Here is a 17,590-nt window from a genome sequence, read left to right on the forward strand (position 1 = left end):
TCTATTTTAGTTAGTCTAATACATCTTGGGTGTTGTGTGCGTCTGGTATGTTATGGTGTGTGATGGCAGTGGTGACGTGGTGTGGTGTGTTGTGATGCGGTATGGTGTGTGACCCTAGTGGTGGTGTGGTGTGGCTGTGGTGGTGTGGTAGGTGTGCTGTTGTGTGGTATGGTGTGTGATGGTAGTGGTGGTGAAGTGTGGCGGATATAGTTATGGTTGTGTGATGGTAGAGGTTTGGTATGGCAGAGGTAGTGGTGGTCTGGTGTGGTGTGCGTTATATCATGGTGCGTGATGATAGTTCATGGTGTTGCAGTAGTGGTGGTGGTAACATGACTGTTACCATGCAGTTGTACTGACGTATGTGTGTGTGCGTGTATGTAATAATAGTAACAATAATAATAATCAATGGTTTATAAATGCAAACGGCAACGAGAGGATGAAAATATGCACATAGTAAAAGCAAAATAGTTCTAGGTAGGTAGAGTGCATGCAAAATTTCAAACGTCACAATTCTGGCAGTAAAAATTACGTCTGATGATTGATTGATACATTTATTGTTGAATTAATGAATAATTACAACAAAGGGGCCTTGCCAACCCCCCCCCCTTGGGCAAAGACTTAAGGTTAAAGTATCAAAAAATAACTCTGAACAGTATACACAACAAGAATACAAGTATTTCAATAAATAAATACACATATTGCACACCTTATTGCCTAAGACATCCTATAGTCTGGGAGCAAACTGAGGATATTCCCTGAGTATATCCCTGAGGGTGGCAGAGTCTAGGAGGTGGTCAATGAGGCTGTACAAGTCATGCTGACCTTGTGGCCTAAATTTAGTAATGAGAGGACATTCCATGACATAGTGACGCAGAGTGTCTCCCCTTGGTGTAGCACACAGCACACACCAGGAGAAGCACTGACTTCCCAAAAGTATTTGTAGCCTAATCTGAGCCTCATTGCCACCCTGTCATGTGATGCAGTGTGTCTCCCGTAGGTGTAAGCACAGCTCTGGGAGACACGTGCATAGTGAAGACTAGTGCTACTGCCCCTATGGCAACAAAGCTCCAACTGATCACTAATGCTACTTTGTACAAAGTCCTTAATGCTACTCTTAACATAACCCAGAGTGTACTCAGTGCCAGGGTCCACTGTGTCATCTTGTAGGGCACACTGAGCAAGGTGGTCTGCTTTTTCATTTAAAGGGATACCCACATGAGAGGGTATCCAGATGAATTGGACCGTGGCACCGGCACCTTCTAGGGCGTGGATGAGGTCAAGACACTTATTAACTAGATCACAGTCCATGGGGGAGGTGGATTGAAGGGCGTACAATGCAGCCTGACTGTCAATAAAGAAATATACATTCTTATGGAGAGGCGCCACAATGTGGAGCGCCTCCAGTACAGCATACAGTTCTGCTCTAGTGGAAGACATGGGTGCAGGGAGCCGCCTGGAAACCTCCGTGTCAGTGTAGAGACTGGCAGAGATGTAGTCTCGGATGAACAGCCCACATCCAGACCTGCTGCCATTGACTGACCCATCACAATAAACATGAATAGCCTGGACGTGTGGGTACTTGGACAATTTAGTCATGAACATGTCTTGTACGTCTGATGAAATCATTAAAAGTTTTGTAATTATGAAGCTATTATAGGAAGGTTTAAATGAAATCTTTAGGGATTTTGCACTTGGAAGGTACAAATAAAAACATGAATATGAATGTATATATGTATCAAAGTTTATTACGAATTAATAATTTTGACATTAATTTTGCTTTCTTTGTTGTTCTCGTGTTAATTACTCCTTTGCTTGTATTATGGAATTGTAGTGTAATATATATTTCCATGCAGTGGTTTATGCTTAAAATGAATGATGCTGGGTGACTATTTAATTTCACATTTCTCACTTAGCCAGACATGAAAAGTATTGAGTTATGTCACTTTCACACGATCATTTCTGTGAATCTGTCGAACGGACGCGCACCAAGACATTTCCAGTACCATTGCATATTGAATTATTGTCAGTCGCTGAATTAATATTCGGCAAGATTTTCAGGGGTACATAGATTATCTAATAATATCCTTTGCAGTACTATTGCATAAATTGAGTTAGTGTCAGTCATTAAATTAACATTCTGTTCGATGTTAGTACTAGGGTTTCGGGTAGTCTTATAATTGAAGGGTTCTTAACAAGAAAAAGGTTGCGAATCCTTGCATTTAGACGTTATCTTCCTCTTCACCTGGGTCCACCACCTTCCTCTATGTGTGTGTGTGTGTGTTCGACAGGCGCACAGAAATGTTCATGTGAAAGCGACGTAACTTCATTACTTTTCATGTATGACCAGCTGAGAAATATTAAATTAAATAGTCATTAGTCATCCAGTATCATTTGTTTTAAGAATAAATCACTGCATTAAAAATATATGATACAATTCCATAACACAAGCAAATGAATAATTAACACGGGAACAATAAAGAAAACCAAATGAATACATGGATGTCGACAAAATACGAAAGAAAAAAAAAACATATCTTGGGTCTGCGGTCTCTGGAAGCAAGAAGGTATTAGTAAACAAAACCCAGCCACTAAAATATTTCTTCATTTAACGCTAGAGATTCTCACTCTCACTAGTTCTCATTCCCTCAGGATGTCTGCGGAGAAAGAAAGGAAGTGGTGCGAGTGTTCTGCTCTCCTGCGAGGCTGGAAAAGAGAAAATGCTGAGGAAAACCTGATGTTTATTATTGTAAGTCTCTCTCTCTCTCTCTCTCTCTCTCTCTCTCTCTCTCTCTCTCTCTCTCTCTCTCTCTCTCATCCACTTATTGTCTACCGGGATGGACGGGAGCTGAGCACCATGCCATCTCCTCCCATTCACTCGCCTTGATAACACAAGATAAGATACTCAGAGATACCGATTGAGTGTAATTTTGGTGCTATAGGATTATTATGTTTATTTTTTTGTTTTTCATATTTTATCGCTGAAAGTTTATTAGCCCATTTTAACGTCCAGGTAAACACTGAAAATTGAATTTTTCACTGATAACTAACTTTTCTTCCTTCTAACATGAAAGTTGCCGGCGGATGTGTACCGAGGTGTTATCTTTTCCTTCCCCCGGACAACATGATGCGTCATATCGACAAAAGCACCACTTACACAGCTCTTCAGCAGGAAGCAACACTTCAAACACCGTTGTTTAGTGTGTGTCTTCTGACTGCAGTATGTAAGTATTTATAGTTATGGTCAGCACTTAGTCTCTACAGATCCACAGACTGTAGTATAGGAACCAGTATCCATTAATGCAGTATAGTGTAGGTATACCACCACACCACCCTCCATCACCCACTCACCAGATCACCCTCCATCATCCACACACCTCTTATCACTATGCTGGGACAAGTACTCTACACTACAATGCATTGCTGCAACATTGTAAAACAAATATATTATGTTTCATTGGTGTTGTACAAGTACTTCACACATATTAAGTTTGTTTAGAACAAAAAAAAAAAAAAAAAAAAAAATATATATATATATATATATATATATATATATATATATATATATATATATATATATATATATATATATATATATATATATATATATATATATATATATATATATATATATATATATATATATATATATATACTACTCTGGAACACTAATAATTAACTACTATACACAGTCTGACCACTCTGAAACAAAGTGGGTGGGTGAATGCAGCCATGCAGTTATTTTCCTGCTTGTAGCAGTGCTGTGCTTCTAAATCACCCATGTGTCATTACTCATATAGTACATGTAAAAAAAAAATATATATATATATATATATATATATATATATATATATATATATATATATATATATATATATATATATATATATATATATATATATATATATATATATATATATATATATATATATATATATATATATATATATATATATTTATATATATATATATATATATATATATATATATATATATATATATATATATATATATATTTTTTTTTTTTTTTTTTTTTTTTTTTTTACATGTACTATAAGAGTAATGACACATGGGTGATTTAGGAAGCACAACACTGCTACAAGCAGGAAAATAACTGCAGGGCTGCATTCACCCACCCAACTTTGTTTCAGAGTGGTCAGACTGTGTATAGTAGTTAATTATTAGTGTTCCAGAGCAGTTTAACACAATATGCCTTATGTACTCTATTTAGTCAGTATTGATAAATGGGTGGCAGTAAAAATAACAATAATGCTAATGCTGATGATATTTTGCCAGTGAATACCAGCACTTGGAGTATTGGGCCACAAGATGGCTTCAAGGAGTGCGGAGATTACATCTGTAACTGAGAATGACATTGACCAAAACTGTCCATTGCATGAAGATTCCAGTCTAGAAGCAATGCAGATTTCCAACCTTGATGATAATGATGGTGGTAAATGGTTAGTCCCCATCTGTCCATCTGTCTGTCTCTGTCTCATGATGCACTGTACTCCTAAATAACTAATCATTTATCTGGTATATATTCTCTGATGGTGAAGAAATTAATGCATGTTACTAATGACAGATAAACTAGCTTGTCTAGATAAAAAAGAATTGAGTGAAAGTAGTTTGTTGCTACAGTCACTGTTGCTGACATTCATCACGACTCAAATATTGTTGAAAATAATACAATAGTACGATCTTGTACAGTAATATTTCAATGCAGTTACTAGTGCTGCACTTCAAAGCAGATAGAAGTATATATATACTTTCATTTTCATATCAGCTCCACCATTCAGAGGGAACAATCAGCACCACCTGGAAATACTGTTCCAGATGACAGTGATGCTCACTGGATGGGCTGGGGACGACCCATGACAGAGTAAGTTGGTTGATATTAATGCAATACTCATAGGTGGTTTCACTGAATTAAAGGGGAATCTAGTAGTATCTGTGGTCTCATGTTATGTAATGATTACTCTTTTATTTGGGGAAAGTTGCATATTGTTTTTTTTATACTGAATGTGTATTTGTGGCTTTTCAGTTTTGTATATGTTGGTCTGTCCTTCCTGTGCATCCATCCAGTAGTAAGTTTGTTTGAAGAATTAGAAGCTGGAGGTGAAAAAAACATGCTTGATAATTGATTACTTGTTGTTTTTTCTTTGTTATTTTTTGTTTGAATATTTGTCGTGGAAAATTATTAACAATAATGGCATACTTTTCTTGACAACTCCTGATGATTGCTTTGTGTAGCTTTGTGAGATGCCATCAGGTGAGAAAAGCTGAAGGTAAACATGTAACTAGTGCGCAAAATGGTTACGGTGGTACTCCAGGTTACATTCTTAATACATTCCATAACCCAGGCCACAACCTGAGGCTCTGGCCACAAATGGGATCTTCATTTCCCAAGGAGATGCATATGCCCAGAGTGACTGAGGCTTTGGATGGGAACACAATGGTGTGGTGCCACTGGTAGTGCGTGTGCAAACTCTTGCAAATTGTAGGCATCAGGAGAGGGCGTATGCAGGAGGTGGTGTAATCCATGGTATTACAATATATCTAGATAGAATAATCTATCATTTCTCACTGATTCATGCATACTGCATGTTGTTTTATATATATTTATATATATATATATATATATATATATATATATATATATATATATATATATATATATATATATATATATATATATACTGATTATTTAATTGTGTGTTTATTTCCATTTTCTGCATACTATGTTATCTTGTTTTAATAAGTTTTATATCAGAATAGGCATCCATGTAAAGCTGAGCACACCTGTAAAGTAATAGTACATGACTTCTTTGTGATGTGTAGTCATCTCTTTGTGTCTCTCATATTCGTTTTGTAGTCTCTCTTGTGTATGATTTGGAAATCTGACAAAATTAATAAGTTTGGTGTGTTTTCTCTTGCTGCAGTGTACGTCCACAGGCAGTCATGTCTGTAGGGAGAGATGCTGATTTCTACAAGATGGACCACAAAAAGAGAGGACAAGCCATTATCTTTGTGTATAACCAGTTCGATATGGATCTACAAGTAAGCTACGATAAAGACCATAACTACAGAAACTTTTTTTTCCTGTTATGTAAGAGGGAAGACTGGCCAAGAGCAACAAAAATTGTGATAAAAAAAGACCCACTGAGGTGTCAGTCAAACAAATTCAATACAAAGTGATTAGAAGGGGACTCCAATGGATGGTAAAGGAGTCATCTTTTTTTATTTGTGTCATTTTTTTATCTTAAATTTTGTGTGAAGGATGTATGTGTAGTTAGATGCATATAGTTTTGTGTGAAGAAAGAGAGCTGTCTGTAGAGGGCAGGCTGTGACTGCCCCCTTGTGTTGTGGGACAGAAAGGGAAACGTTCTGTGAGGTCACAGCTGGCCATAATGATATTGTACTTACTGTCTATGAGCATGTTTATGAAGTAGATTTTCATATATCAAATATAAAAATGTTTGTTAGTACTAGTAGCTATCTAAGCATCAGTTCATCTTAATAGATATCTAATGATTAGTTGAATGATAGTCATTGAAGGCTTACCATTCCTTCTGTCTGCCTTCTGTAGCCACGAGCATGTGCTGAACATGACGCTCATATCACGAAGAGCACCTTTGCACACCTTGGCTTTGAGGTGAAGGAGCACTGGAATCTGACTAAAAGAGACTTCTTGAAGACACTTGAACGAGGTAAATCTGAAATGTTATTTTGCAGATCTTAATACAAAATTATCCATGTTTTACAACAATGCTGAGTAAAAAATCAAGCAGGTAGAAGATGTAATGCATATTCGATTTCAGTACCTGTTATTTTTTATTGTAAATTATTTATTGTTTTTATCTATAATGGGCATAAAAGATTGTAATCCTTAAAGTTGATCCTTTCCACTCATTCTACCAGTATATGAGTTATGGTATTGTGTCTGCACTCATGCCACATTGCTCTTACTGTCATTGCTCTCACCCTTCCATCTGTCACTGCACACACTTCTTTGACAGGTAACTTGTTTCCACAGCATGCACTTGTGACTGCTGTGTCTTATTCCGTATCCATGTCTCTGTTGTCAGGTTGGCAGAAGCATAGTATTTCTCAAACCTCTCTTTTACATCAAAAGGCACATTTTTCTGTGGCTTGGAAGTGAATCTTTGGTATGGTATCCTCATGATAATCCTTAATTCATCCTTCCCAACAATTGCCCTCTTACACCAAAGTCTTCAAGAACATTACATTGAGCTTCTTTATCCACCTTACTATATGAATGTGATTTTTTTTTTTTTTTTTTTATGCAAGAGGGAATGCTGCCAAGGGTAACAAAATGTTAGAAAAAAAAAGGGCCACTGAAACTGCAAGTTCCCCAAAAGGTCAAAAAGAGTCATCCAAAAGCAAGGGACTCGACACCTCTCTTTTAAAAGAAGTTAAGTCGTAGGAAGGTGGAAATACAGAAGCAGGTAGGGAGTTCCAGAGTTTACCAGTGAAAGGTATAAATGATTGAGAGTACTGGTTAATTCTTGTATTAGAGGTTTGGACAGAATAGGGATGAAAGGAAGAAGAAAGCCTTGTGCAGCGAGGCTGCAGGAGGAGGGAGGCATGCAGTTAGCAAGATCAGTAGAGCACTTAGCATGAAAATAGTGATAAAAGATAGGAGATGCAACATTTTGGCAGTGAGAAAGAGGTTGAAGACAGTCAGTCATAGGAGGGGAGTTGATGAGACAAAAAACTTTTGATTTCACCCTATCTGATAATGCTGTATGAGTGGAACCCCCCAAACATGCAAAGAGTACTCCATACAAGGACGGATAAGGCCCTTGTACAGATCTAGCAGTTGGAGGGACAAGAAAAACTGGCAGAGATGCTGCAGAACACCTAACTTCATAGAAGCTGTTTTAGCAAGAGATGAGATGTGAAGTTTCCATTTAATATTATGAGAAAAGGGCAGACTGGATATTCAGTGTGGAAGAGGGAAACAGTTGAGTGTCATTGAAGAAGAGGGGATAGTTGTCTGGAAAGTTGTGTCAAGTTGATAGATGGAGAAATTGAGTTTTTGAGGCATTGAAAACTACTAAGTTTTCTCTGCCCCAATCAAAAATCTTAGAAAGATCAGAAGTTAGGCATTCTGTGGTATCCCTGTGTGATCTGTTGACTTCCTGAAGGGTTGGACACCTTTGAAAGTTTGTGGAAAGATGTAGGGTGATATCATCAGCATAGGAGTGGATAGGACAAGAAGTTTGGTTAGTAAGGTCATTAATGAATAATAGAAAGATAGGACAGCCCTGAGAAACATCACTGTTAATAGATTTAGGAGAACAGTGACTGTCTACCACGGCTGCATACACCTTGTTATTCCTCTTTAAGTATTCTTCAGTTGTCATTCAAAAATCTAATTGACTTAACTATTTCCTTTTCTAGAACCTTTCATATATCAAGACCTGCACTCTATTTTCTTCTCATTTTATTGTCTCTGGAAATTTTCTCCATTATTTTCTCATGCTTTATTTCATAAACATATAGTCTCCTTAATCTCAGCTTAACCATCATGCACTTCTCCTCTCTTCCTAAACCTTTTACATATTCCATACAACTTCAGTTATTACTGTTGTACTGCATCCTCGAATATTTTGAAAATTTTCTTTACACCTGATTCTTCATCAATTGTTGTCTTAGCTTCTCTATCTTTTACCTTGCCTTTCTCTCCTATTTTTCTGTCCAATCTTCCACTGCCCACCATTTTACCCTTTTGCTCACTGCCAATATTCCCGCCATACTTCCATCCATTTCACTTTCATCCTAATAACCCCCATCATAGCTATCTGATCCATGTACTGTGTTTCACTGCTTGGCATCCAATAGATCTTTCTAGAGTCTTTCATCCACTGCTACATATTTAGTCAGGCACATCTGTTCACTCTTTCACTGGTCCTCTTCCATGTGTACTTGTTGATCATAGTAAATACCATAGAATAGTTTTACCTAACTTGCATATCTCCAAATTAACTTTATTAACCAAGAACCTCTTATATTTAGTGAGCAGTGAAGACCATCACAACAGTGACTGCCTGGTGGTGGTATTCATGAGTCACGGTAACGTTGACAACAACAAGGAGTTCCTGTGTACCCGAGATGCCAAGGTTGACACAGAAGAGTTGTGGAAGACCTTCACAGCAGATAAGTGTCCAAGTCTTGCAGGGAAGCCCAAATTATTCTTTATACAAGTAAGTTATAAGTGTGCTATCTGATATTCCTTGTGATCATAAAAAAGCGACATAGAAAATTTGGTTTATAATTTTTATTACAGACTAACCAAATCATTCCAGGCATGCAGAGGTGACAACATAGACAAGGGAGTGAAGATGAAGCAGTTTAGAGCCCTCAGTGTCCAGACAGACAGTTTGAAACATAAAGAAGATTACATCATCCCATTGCATGCTGACATGCTCATGATGTGGGCCTCTTATCCAGGTAAGCTTTTGGTTACACAAAACTTAGAACATCATGCATACATAGCATGCCCTAAGGATCCCACCAAATACTACGAACAAATCTAATTACACATCTATAAAAAAGGGAAAAAAACATACTCCACTTCATTTTGGTCTCTAAGGAGTAATTTTGTGCATCAATATACCCTCTCTCTCTCTCTCTCTCTCTCTCTCTCTCTCTCTCTCTCTCTCTCTCTCTCTCTCTCTCTCTCTCTCTCTCTCTCTCTCTCTCATGCTGCTTGCTAGCCTCTTCAACCCACAAAGATATAACAGCATAGTGTAACAGGTCTTAGTAATCACAGTAAGATGTCACCATACAGGCTGACTGCTTGCTCCTCTTGTTCATCATGGAAATGTTACTTTGTTTCTCTGTCCAAGAATATTATGATTGCACATTGTACACTAATAACTCTTTTCTTGTTGGTGTTTGTGGATGCATAACCTCCAAATATCAGTGCCTGCTGAATATTGATTTTCTTTCAGGTATGTTTGCTTTCAAATCATCTCGGAATGACATAAAGGGAAGTGTGTTCATCCACTTCCTTAGTAAGGTGTTGAGGCAGGATGGCAGGACGTGTGACCTCTTCACCTTACTGCTACGAGTCACACGGGAAGTAGCAACACGTTACGAATCATACAGCCCAGACAATTACCTCCTTCATCAAAACAAACAGACTCCCTACATGGTCTCCACTCTGATGCGCAAGTTGGTTTTTCCTGTTTGGGAATAAAGGAAGTTGTGCAGTTAGGTTGATACCAGGAGAGCAGTCCAGCCTGAAAATTGTTCAGTGAGGTCACAGCTAGCTTTAATGATAAGTTCACAGCACTCTTAACTGGTGCTTTAGACCACACAGAGAGTAATTATCATTTTGGCAGCTTATCATTCTCCCAGCTTGATCAGGCCACCCCATGTATTTATCATTTGTTTATTTCTGTCCTCTAATCAGCTTATCACAACTCTTTACTCACATCATATATCTAAGCAGTCACTGCTAGGTTTCCAGAGGCTGCACAACGAAGTCCATCCAACCCAAAGATGCTACACCTCCCTCTCCCTCCCCCTCCACACACACACTGGCTTGACATGGGATCACAATACCCTTGAAAAGTCCTTGGTCTTCCAAGTTGTCCTGTCATGTGGCGGCAAAACAAATTATAGCTTGTAAGATACCTAGATAGATTACTATGCAATAAGTAAGCCATGTATTTCTTCAGACACACTATTGTGTATTCAGTCTCTTTGTCAATAAATCTCCAATTATTTTTATCATTATTATTTTTATTATAAAAGATCAAAATAAAATGGTACATATTCTCTCATTTCTCAGCAAACAAAGCAGACCTGTACAACTTTACATTGTTTGTGGAAAGTCTTGATGCCAAGGGACATAATTCTTTTCCCTCTTAATGGAAGAAGTGGCTCACAACTAGTTTCCAGGAAGGCAAGATGTTCCAACACTTTTAGAACACTAACTGTCAGCTTTCTATGCTTTTTTTGGAATAGGCAACAGTGAACAGTGTTTAGGTCGTCTTAGTTAGCTGCTCAGCTGATACAGACTTCAAAGGGAGTGTGGTCTGCCTGTTTGGTGTGCCAGAGGCAGTAGCCTCACCAGCGTCTCCTTGCTTGTAGTCACTTTGGGCAGTGACTCGCACACTGTTGCCTGTTCCCTGGAGAGCATGGAAAGTTGACAGTTAGTATTCTAAGAGCATCAGAACATCTTGCCTTGTAAGCTTTCTCCATCTCTCGCAAAAAGAAATGCTGTCAACCACATGGCGTCGGGACTTTCCATGCACACTGTACAATATAGCTACACTTTTGAGTGTAGCATGCTACTACCCACATGAAGATCACTTGCTACACAGGCCTATTTGAACCTCTAAAAAGACCATAATATTTTCCTGCCCCAATGCGTTTACGCTTGAGGTCACGGGACTCCCATGAGGAGAGGTCGCGGTGGATGGGCTCGGCAGCCGGGAAGGGTAGAGGTGGTTGCTCTGGGCCAAACGGATGTAGCTTCTTTAGACGTTCTAGTAAAATTTCTTTTTTAATTTGCTTTGGATCTCTGTGCAAATCCATGTACCTAAAAATAAATAAATAAATAAATGTCATTTAATATATAAACTGATAAATTAAGACTTCTTTGTTCTAGCTTTTATATATGTACTGCTGTTCTTGATTTACAAATATGATTAACCTAATTCTTTAGTTCTATGTATTTCTGCTGCACAAGTCCATCAACTTCATCTTCTAAAAACATCTCAGTAGGTAAACTTACGTGTTGAACTGCCTCTTGAGTGGGAAGTATTTCTGTTTAGCAAGGTAAGGCTCGGGGAAGTCGTACTCATACACTGGTTCTCGCATCTCTGAAATCATCCAAAATAAATACTTAAATATAATTATTTTAATGTGCATGCTTTTATATTAAGTGGATTGTGAGTGGCCTTAGATTTTATGATTATGTTGTTCACTTTAATGTACCAATACCTCAGCCATCAGCAAAGCAAAGCATTTAGATAAAATATATTTATCTGACAATATACAGTGCTAATTTTGTTTTTCCACACTGAACATACCTAACTGGTGTGTAATACTCCAGCTACTACAGTGTCTCTCTATGGACCAGTTATCAATATTCTATATTTAAGCTAATCCAATAGTGAAAGTGGCAATGAAAGCTCAGTAATATCCTTCAGTTGATAGTTCTCTTATTACCTTCTTGTAATAGGAAGACAGTAACTTTGATACTTGTCTCATCATTAACTAGAGTTGTAAGCTAAGCTACACTAATCAAGAAGCCACATCCCCTGCATCCTGCCTGTCCTGTCCCCTCATGGCAGGGTGTGATCCTAAACAAAATAAATTAAACTGAAAAATTAAAGAACATGGAGCACCCTTTGTCCAAGGGTGAACCATTACCATTTTTCACCCTCCCACCATGAGAGAGAGAGAGAGAGAGAGAGAGAGAGAGAGAGAGAGAGAGAGAGAGAGGGTATATTGAGACTTACTCAGTGTGTTGTGGAAGAAATCAGTAAGTGACGGATCCCAGTCAGCTTGATACCATGCAATGCCAGCTGGGGTCATGAAGTCCTGTTGTTCCTGGTACATCTCCAGTGTTGAGAAACTTCTTTCCTTCAGGGACAGGCTGACAAAGGACACACACATACACATTTTATATATATATATATATATATATATATATATATATATATATATATATATATATATATATATATATATATGCATCATTTGGATTCAGTGGTCATGTAGTCAGGGCTGAGTCAATAAGGAGTTTTGAAAAAAGATCAGATAAGTTCATGGTTGGGGATGATAGATGGAATCAGATAGCTTTAAAGTTTAAATACACAGGGACAGCCACGTACAGGCCTGGCGGCCTCTTGCAGCTTCCCTCTTTTCTTATTAAAATACATAAATTGTATATGGCAATAATAATCATAATAATAGCACAAACACCAGCATCATTAGTAGTAATCATTGTAGGTCATTACAGTATTGGCATGGGAGTGGGAAAATGTTGGATAGAAAATTGAATTAAAAGTTCAATGAGAAAAAGAGAGAGAGAGAGAGAGAGAGAGAGAGAGAGAGAGTGGGGAGCGAGCAAGCAGTCCATATATTTCCTCCATCAGACAAGAGAAACACTAAGTACATCTATGAGCACCAAGTTACCATGGCTGGTCTCTTCTGTACTTGGAGAAATCTATGTGTTGGTGCTGCTTGTAGAGGACAAATACCATGCGGTGATAGCCAGTGCCCCTTGGAGGGAACGGCTGCAAGTAATCACACACCACCTCCCCAGAGCTTATGTCACCTCCCACAATGTTGCCTCTGCCAACAAAATATATCTATAAGGAATATTTCCAGCAAACAATTAGCATATAGATTATAAATAAATCACAATGGATTCATACTATGAAAGACTATTAATATGTACTCCTATTTCCAACACAGATTCATGCCAGTCAGTGGTACAAACACATAAGAAGAGAATTCTGTAGCCTATAGAACTTGTGCAGTTTGAGTGAGAAGCTATTATGATGGTGTGCAAAACAGAGAACCTGAGAACACAAAACTTACACAAACCAGTGCAGACACTCATGGTCATTGTCCAGGAGATTTCCATCAGGGTTCGTTAGGATTAAAGTCCATAAGGAGTCTGGATCACTGTGGAACTGAACGTTAGGTGTACTGGCAGCCTGTGGAGGAGATGAGAGGTAATTTGGGATTTATTTAGATCCAAATATCAATTGCCAGTTTGTATCTTTTCATTTCTTTAGACACCCACCCTACTCTCTCTCTCTCTCTCTTTCTGCCTGACCTCTTTTGGCTTGATGGTGTTTCCTCTGTACACAATTGACACAGTATCGTCTTCATAGTCATAGGAGATGTTGAGGAAGACGCGCGGGACAAAGTAAGCATTGCCAAACAGATGCTCAAAGATGCCATAGTGTTGAGCTAAAACACGGAGCTGGTGAGGGCCAGCACCATTCATCCAATCAGCCTCAACTTTATCCAGGTCAAGTTTTACTAGAAAAAAAGTAAAGGAAATTAATAAATTGCAATAAAAAATCTACATTTTTCATAAGACAAATCTGTCATATATATATATATATATATATATATATATATATATATATATATATATATATATATATATATATATATATATATATATATATATATATATATATATATAGTATATATATATGGCAAAGACAACTCAGAACGCCTAACTTCATAAAGGCTGTTCTAGCTAGAGATGAGAAAGTTTCTATATTAGAATATAAGCAAGAGTAAGACTGAGGATGTTCAGTGTAGGAGAGAGGGAACAACCGAGTGTCACTGAAGAGGAAGATAAGTATCTGTCAAATTGATACAGGCAACATATGCAAATGCTTGTGTTACACTATGCATGACTTGCATCACATATCTGTGGTCTACATGGTGGCTTTATAACTGAATGACTGAACATTCCTTACAGTTGCCCTTCCATGCTTCTCTCTCCAGGGATTTATTTTTTCTGACTTCTTTTAAGATGTTTAAGCGGCTCTCCAGCTGTTCACGACGTTGTGGTCGTCTCTGTGGTAGTCCAATGTTGACAGGTGCATAAAGCTCAGGGTCCTTCTGCTTATAGTCCAGCTCTGGAAATCAAGTAATGACAATAATGGAACATAATCAGAAGGAAATACTTGTATTGTTTCATAGTGGTTTCATTACACATACCAAGACATTAAAGGAACTGCATTGTGCTCACTTGGGCATGCATTGAAAGATAATGAAAATGACTGTGATATATGTAAAATATTATGAAACTGAAAATAGATTGTCATTTTGTTTTAAGACTGATTAACTATCACCTATGTCCTATATTGTAAATAGGCCAAAAAACTTGTCCTTATATATATCTTTGTTATAAACCAAGGAAAACCTTTTTTTTTTTTTCAGCAATTAATTTTCCTAAGCCCAAGGTATATGAATTTCACAAATTTTCTAGTGGGAAAGGATGCATCAACTTAAGAAGAGGATGGGAATCACTGCTCAAGATGCTGTAACTAAATTTCTTTACCTTTAAGCCTTTCTTGAAGGGTTGGATAAACATTATGAATAATTTTCTTCCACCATTTAGATCTTGTCACCTGAAGGGATATAGGGTTTGGCCCTCCCAGCAAAGGGAGGGAGCGTTTGGCTGACCACATGCCACACTCAAAGCCTTTCACACACCGAGAACACTTAGACTGTCTATTCTTTCAAATATTTAAGAGCACGAAGCTGTTTCACGTAGCTGAGGGACCTGCAATCCTGCCACTGCTTCCCCCGTAATGTCACCAGAGTTGTATTAATTTTTGTCTTGAACTCGATATTGCGGGGCTGCGATGATTCACATGAGCCCTGGCGGAGAACTATAAGAGTGTCACAGGCGCGGTAGTTGTCCTGTGTCCTTCCGGAAAGCACAGGGGAGGCGAATGAAGAGAGGGTCGCTTGTAGCCACTGCGGCGAGAAGTGTGGGCAAGTCAACAGTGGTAATGTCTGCAGCTATTAGTTGTGATCGGAGGATGGGATGGTTGCCTGAAGGGGTGGAAGTGAGCACAACAGCAAGAAATGTCCTATGGTCTCATGGGCAGAGAGGGGCCGGCAGTGGCAGTGTTTGTGTTTGCTATCTTGATCTTGATGCTACAAGCCTACAACCTTGAGGAGGCAGGTTCAGTTGTTGTCGGGAGTATTGCCTTTGCATCGGCACTCCTTTATATATCCGTTTTTATTATGCCAATATTTCTTTTCCCTTGTTTTCAAGGACATATACAGGGTGTTCTTGATATTTTCTATTTCTTCCACAAAAAAAGTAATCTTTCCTGTTAATTTTTCTTCATCTTGTTGATGAAGAGTTGCTGTCCCTTCTTTCTCGGATCATCGGGGTCGCAGGCCGCTGTCATATTGCCATGACTTCCAAGACGCAGGAATAGATATTGAACTGTTTTACCTGCGTTACTTATGATTTATGACTTAGCCTTATGAAATTAAGCATGGATGATAATGATGAAGCACGCAAGCAATGATTGAGTTTTCTCTGTGATTTATATAACACTGATTACTGTGTCAAGAGCACAAAAAATTACACGAGGCAAATAGTACAATGTTCTCACTCCAGCCTTTAATTCTAGGGATGCCATGATGACTTATATTGTTAAGTAAGAGCACAGGTGAGCTCTGCGAGATTTTCACAGTACTCGTAGCAAGAAAAAGAAAGGATTGTAGAAGAGATTGTGACCTCTGGGGAATACACTGGATTGAGGAACTTATTGTTCCGTGTTCTGTTCTGGTTCTGTCACTCCCACAGGCTGAGAATGACAATAAAAAAAAAAAAAAGAAAGAAATAGTGGCCATGTCCCTGTTTGTCTTTGTCCAGCCTTTAACATGCCCTGGTCAGTCCTCCATCCCTCCCTGTTTAGACTTTGATTGTCCATAGAAATTTTTTCTTAATTCCCTATCCAGCCTTGATGATCGCAACTAACATCACTGCATTACACAGGACTTCCTTTCCCTCTGTTTATTTCCTTTCTTGAATCACTCATCCACATCAGTACTTTCCTTCTCCCCATCCTCCTCTGCACTTTAGTCTCTTCCCAAGGCCTTTGTTGACTTTTTTTTTTTTTTTTTCTTTCAGGTTTGGACGTCCAACATCACACACGCTTGCAGACACCTATTGAACTGTGTCAACTGCAAGACAGGGAAGGGTGAGGACTGAGGATGTTATAACGTTTGCAGCACAATTGGTTCAAAATTTGATTCCTCCATGCTGTTTTGCTTCCTGAGGTGAGAGGCTGAATAGTTTGTTGGAAAAGAAATGTGCAAGCAGTTAGAATACTTTAGCATAAATTTAGCAGCAATAAACTTCAAGAAGAATGAAAAGAAAAAAAAAAGTTGAGAATTATAGTCTGGGTCAAAGGAATAGGTAGCGGGATGATCACGTTTCGGGAGCTTCTTTCTTTACCATATTTTGAAAAGCGCGGGCATGGAACAACTGATAGTTTTCTGCTGCCAACTCTGCTCAAGGTCAAGGTTTCCAGTTGCCAGTTATCAATTACCAGCGTTGTATACTATACAGTAGTTGAGTTTTCTTAACGCCGCGTGGCGCATGGAACTTAGTTTAAGGTGTTTTCCCAGTCACCCACCTGTGGAATGAGCCTCGTTGGATCACTATGGGCAAATTTAAGGATTTCACATGTGACCAAGTTTCTAGTATTGAAACATTGCACAAACTGAATCACTCCCCTTTAGAAATAGCGAAGACTAATGGCGTCAGTGATCGTTCAGTCCAGCGGTGGGTGATCAAATTAACGCGTGACAACTGTACATAAACACCCTCCCTCAAAACCAAACTGGCAAGCTAAAGAAAACTACACACACTCGTAATGCTACTAGAATTGAACCCAATAGAAAACACTAAAGCCATGTGAGCGATAATTAAGTGTTTATAATTGCGCCGCAGGGACAGCCAGACACATCTTCATCGACACGTTAAGTTGGCGGCGGAAGGAAACGCCACGTATGGGACAACCTGAAGCCACAGCCACTGCAGAAC

At 38.4% G+C, this 17,590-nt stretch overlaps 2 protein-coding genes across 3 annotated transcripts; one reads left to right on the top strand and one right to left on the bottom strand.

The window, feature by feature from the left end:
* Positions 1 to 2,568: 2,568 nt before the first annotated feature.
* Positions 2,569 to 12,036, top strand: LOC123499123 (caspase-1-like). Of its 2 annotated transcripts, XM_045246759.1 has the most exons (9): positions 2,569 to 2,746; positions 3,072 to 3,221; positions 4,294 to 4,457; positions 4,784 to 4,879; positions 5,940 to 6,057; positions 6,587 to 6,707; positions 9,040 to 9,227; positions 9,330 to 9,474; positions 9,978 to 12,036. In XM_045246759.1, the coding sequence occupies exons 3-9, from the start codon at positions 4,327 to 4,329 to the stop codon at positions 10,223 to 10,225; spliced, it is 1,047 nt and encodes a 348-aa protein (XP_045102694.1). In that variant the 5' UTR covers positions 2,569 to 2,746; positions 3,072 to 3,221; positions 4,294 to 4,326; the 3' UTR covers positions 10,226 to 12,036. The 2 variants fall into 2 exon arrangements, with proteins under 2 accessions (XP_045102694.1, XP_045102695.1); XM_045246760.1 differs by lacking the exon at positions 4,294 to 4,457 and having other exon boundaries at positions 2,636 to 2,746.
* Positions 10,753 to 15,720, bottom strand: LOC123499122 (39S ribosomal protein L38, mitochondrial-like). The gene is made up of 8 exons (XM_045246758.1): positions 15,077 to 15,720; positions 14,490 to 14,651; positions 13,829 to 14,037; positions 13,588 to 13,706; positions 13,180 to 13,338; positions 12,501 to 12,637; positions 11,771 to 11,858; positions 10,753 to 11,575 (listed from the first exon to the last, which is right to left on the bottom strand). Exons 1-8 carry the CDS (start codon positions 15,204 to 15,206, stop codon positions 11,350 to 11,352), a joined length of 1,230 nt encoding a protein of 409 aa, XP_045102693.1. The 5' UTR covers positions 15,207 to 15,720; the 3' UTR covers positions 10,753 to 11,349.
* Between the last annotated feature and the right edge of the window lie 1,870 nt (positions 15,721 to 17,590).

This window comes from Portunus trituberculatus, chromosome 49 (genome assembly GCF_017591435.1).
Source record: "Portunus trituberculatus isolate SZX2019 chromosome 49, ASM1759143v1, whole genome shotgun sequence".
NCBI lineage: Eukaryota > Metazoa > Arthropoda > Malacostraca > Decapoda > Portunidae > Portunus > Portunus trituberculatus.

What these genes read in the sequence shown, in the direction of transcription:
- LOC123499123 (XM_045246759.1), top strand. Translation starts at nt 4,327, where the DNA reads ATGGCTTCAAGGAGTGCGGAGATTACATCTGTAACTGAGAATGACATT. An exon ending in GATAATGATGGTGGTAAATG is followed by an intron (nt 4,458 to 4,783) that starts GTTAGTCCCCAT and finishes TTTTCATATCAG; the next exon opens with CTCCACCATTCAGAGGGAAC. An exon ending in GATGTGGGCCTCTTATCCAG is followed by an intron (nt 9,475 to 9,977) that starts GTAAGCTTTTGG and finishes ATTTTCTTTCAG; the next exon opens with GTATGTTTGCTTTCAAATCA.
- LOC123499122 (XM_045246758.1), bottom strand. Translation starts at nt 15,206, where the DNA reads ATGTGGTCAGCCAAACGCTCCCTCCCTTTGCTGGGAGGGCCAAACCCT. An exon ending in GAGTGTCTGCACTGGTTTGT is followed by an intron (nt 13,339 to 13,587) that starts GTAAGTTTTGTG and finishes TTTTGTTGGCAG; the next exon opens with AGGCAACATTGTGGGAGGTG. An exon ending in TACAGAAGAGACCAGCCATG is followed by an intron (nt 12,638 to 13,179) that starts GTAACTTGGTGC and finishes GTCCTTTGTCAG; the next exon opens with CCTGTCCCTGAAGGAAAGAA.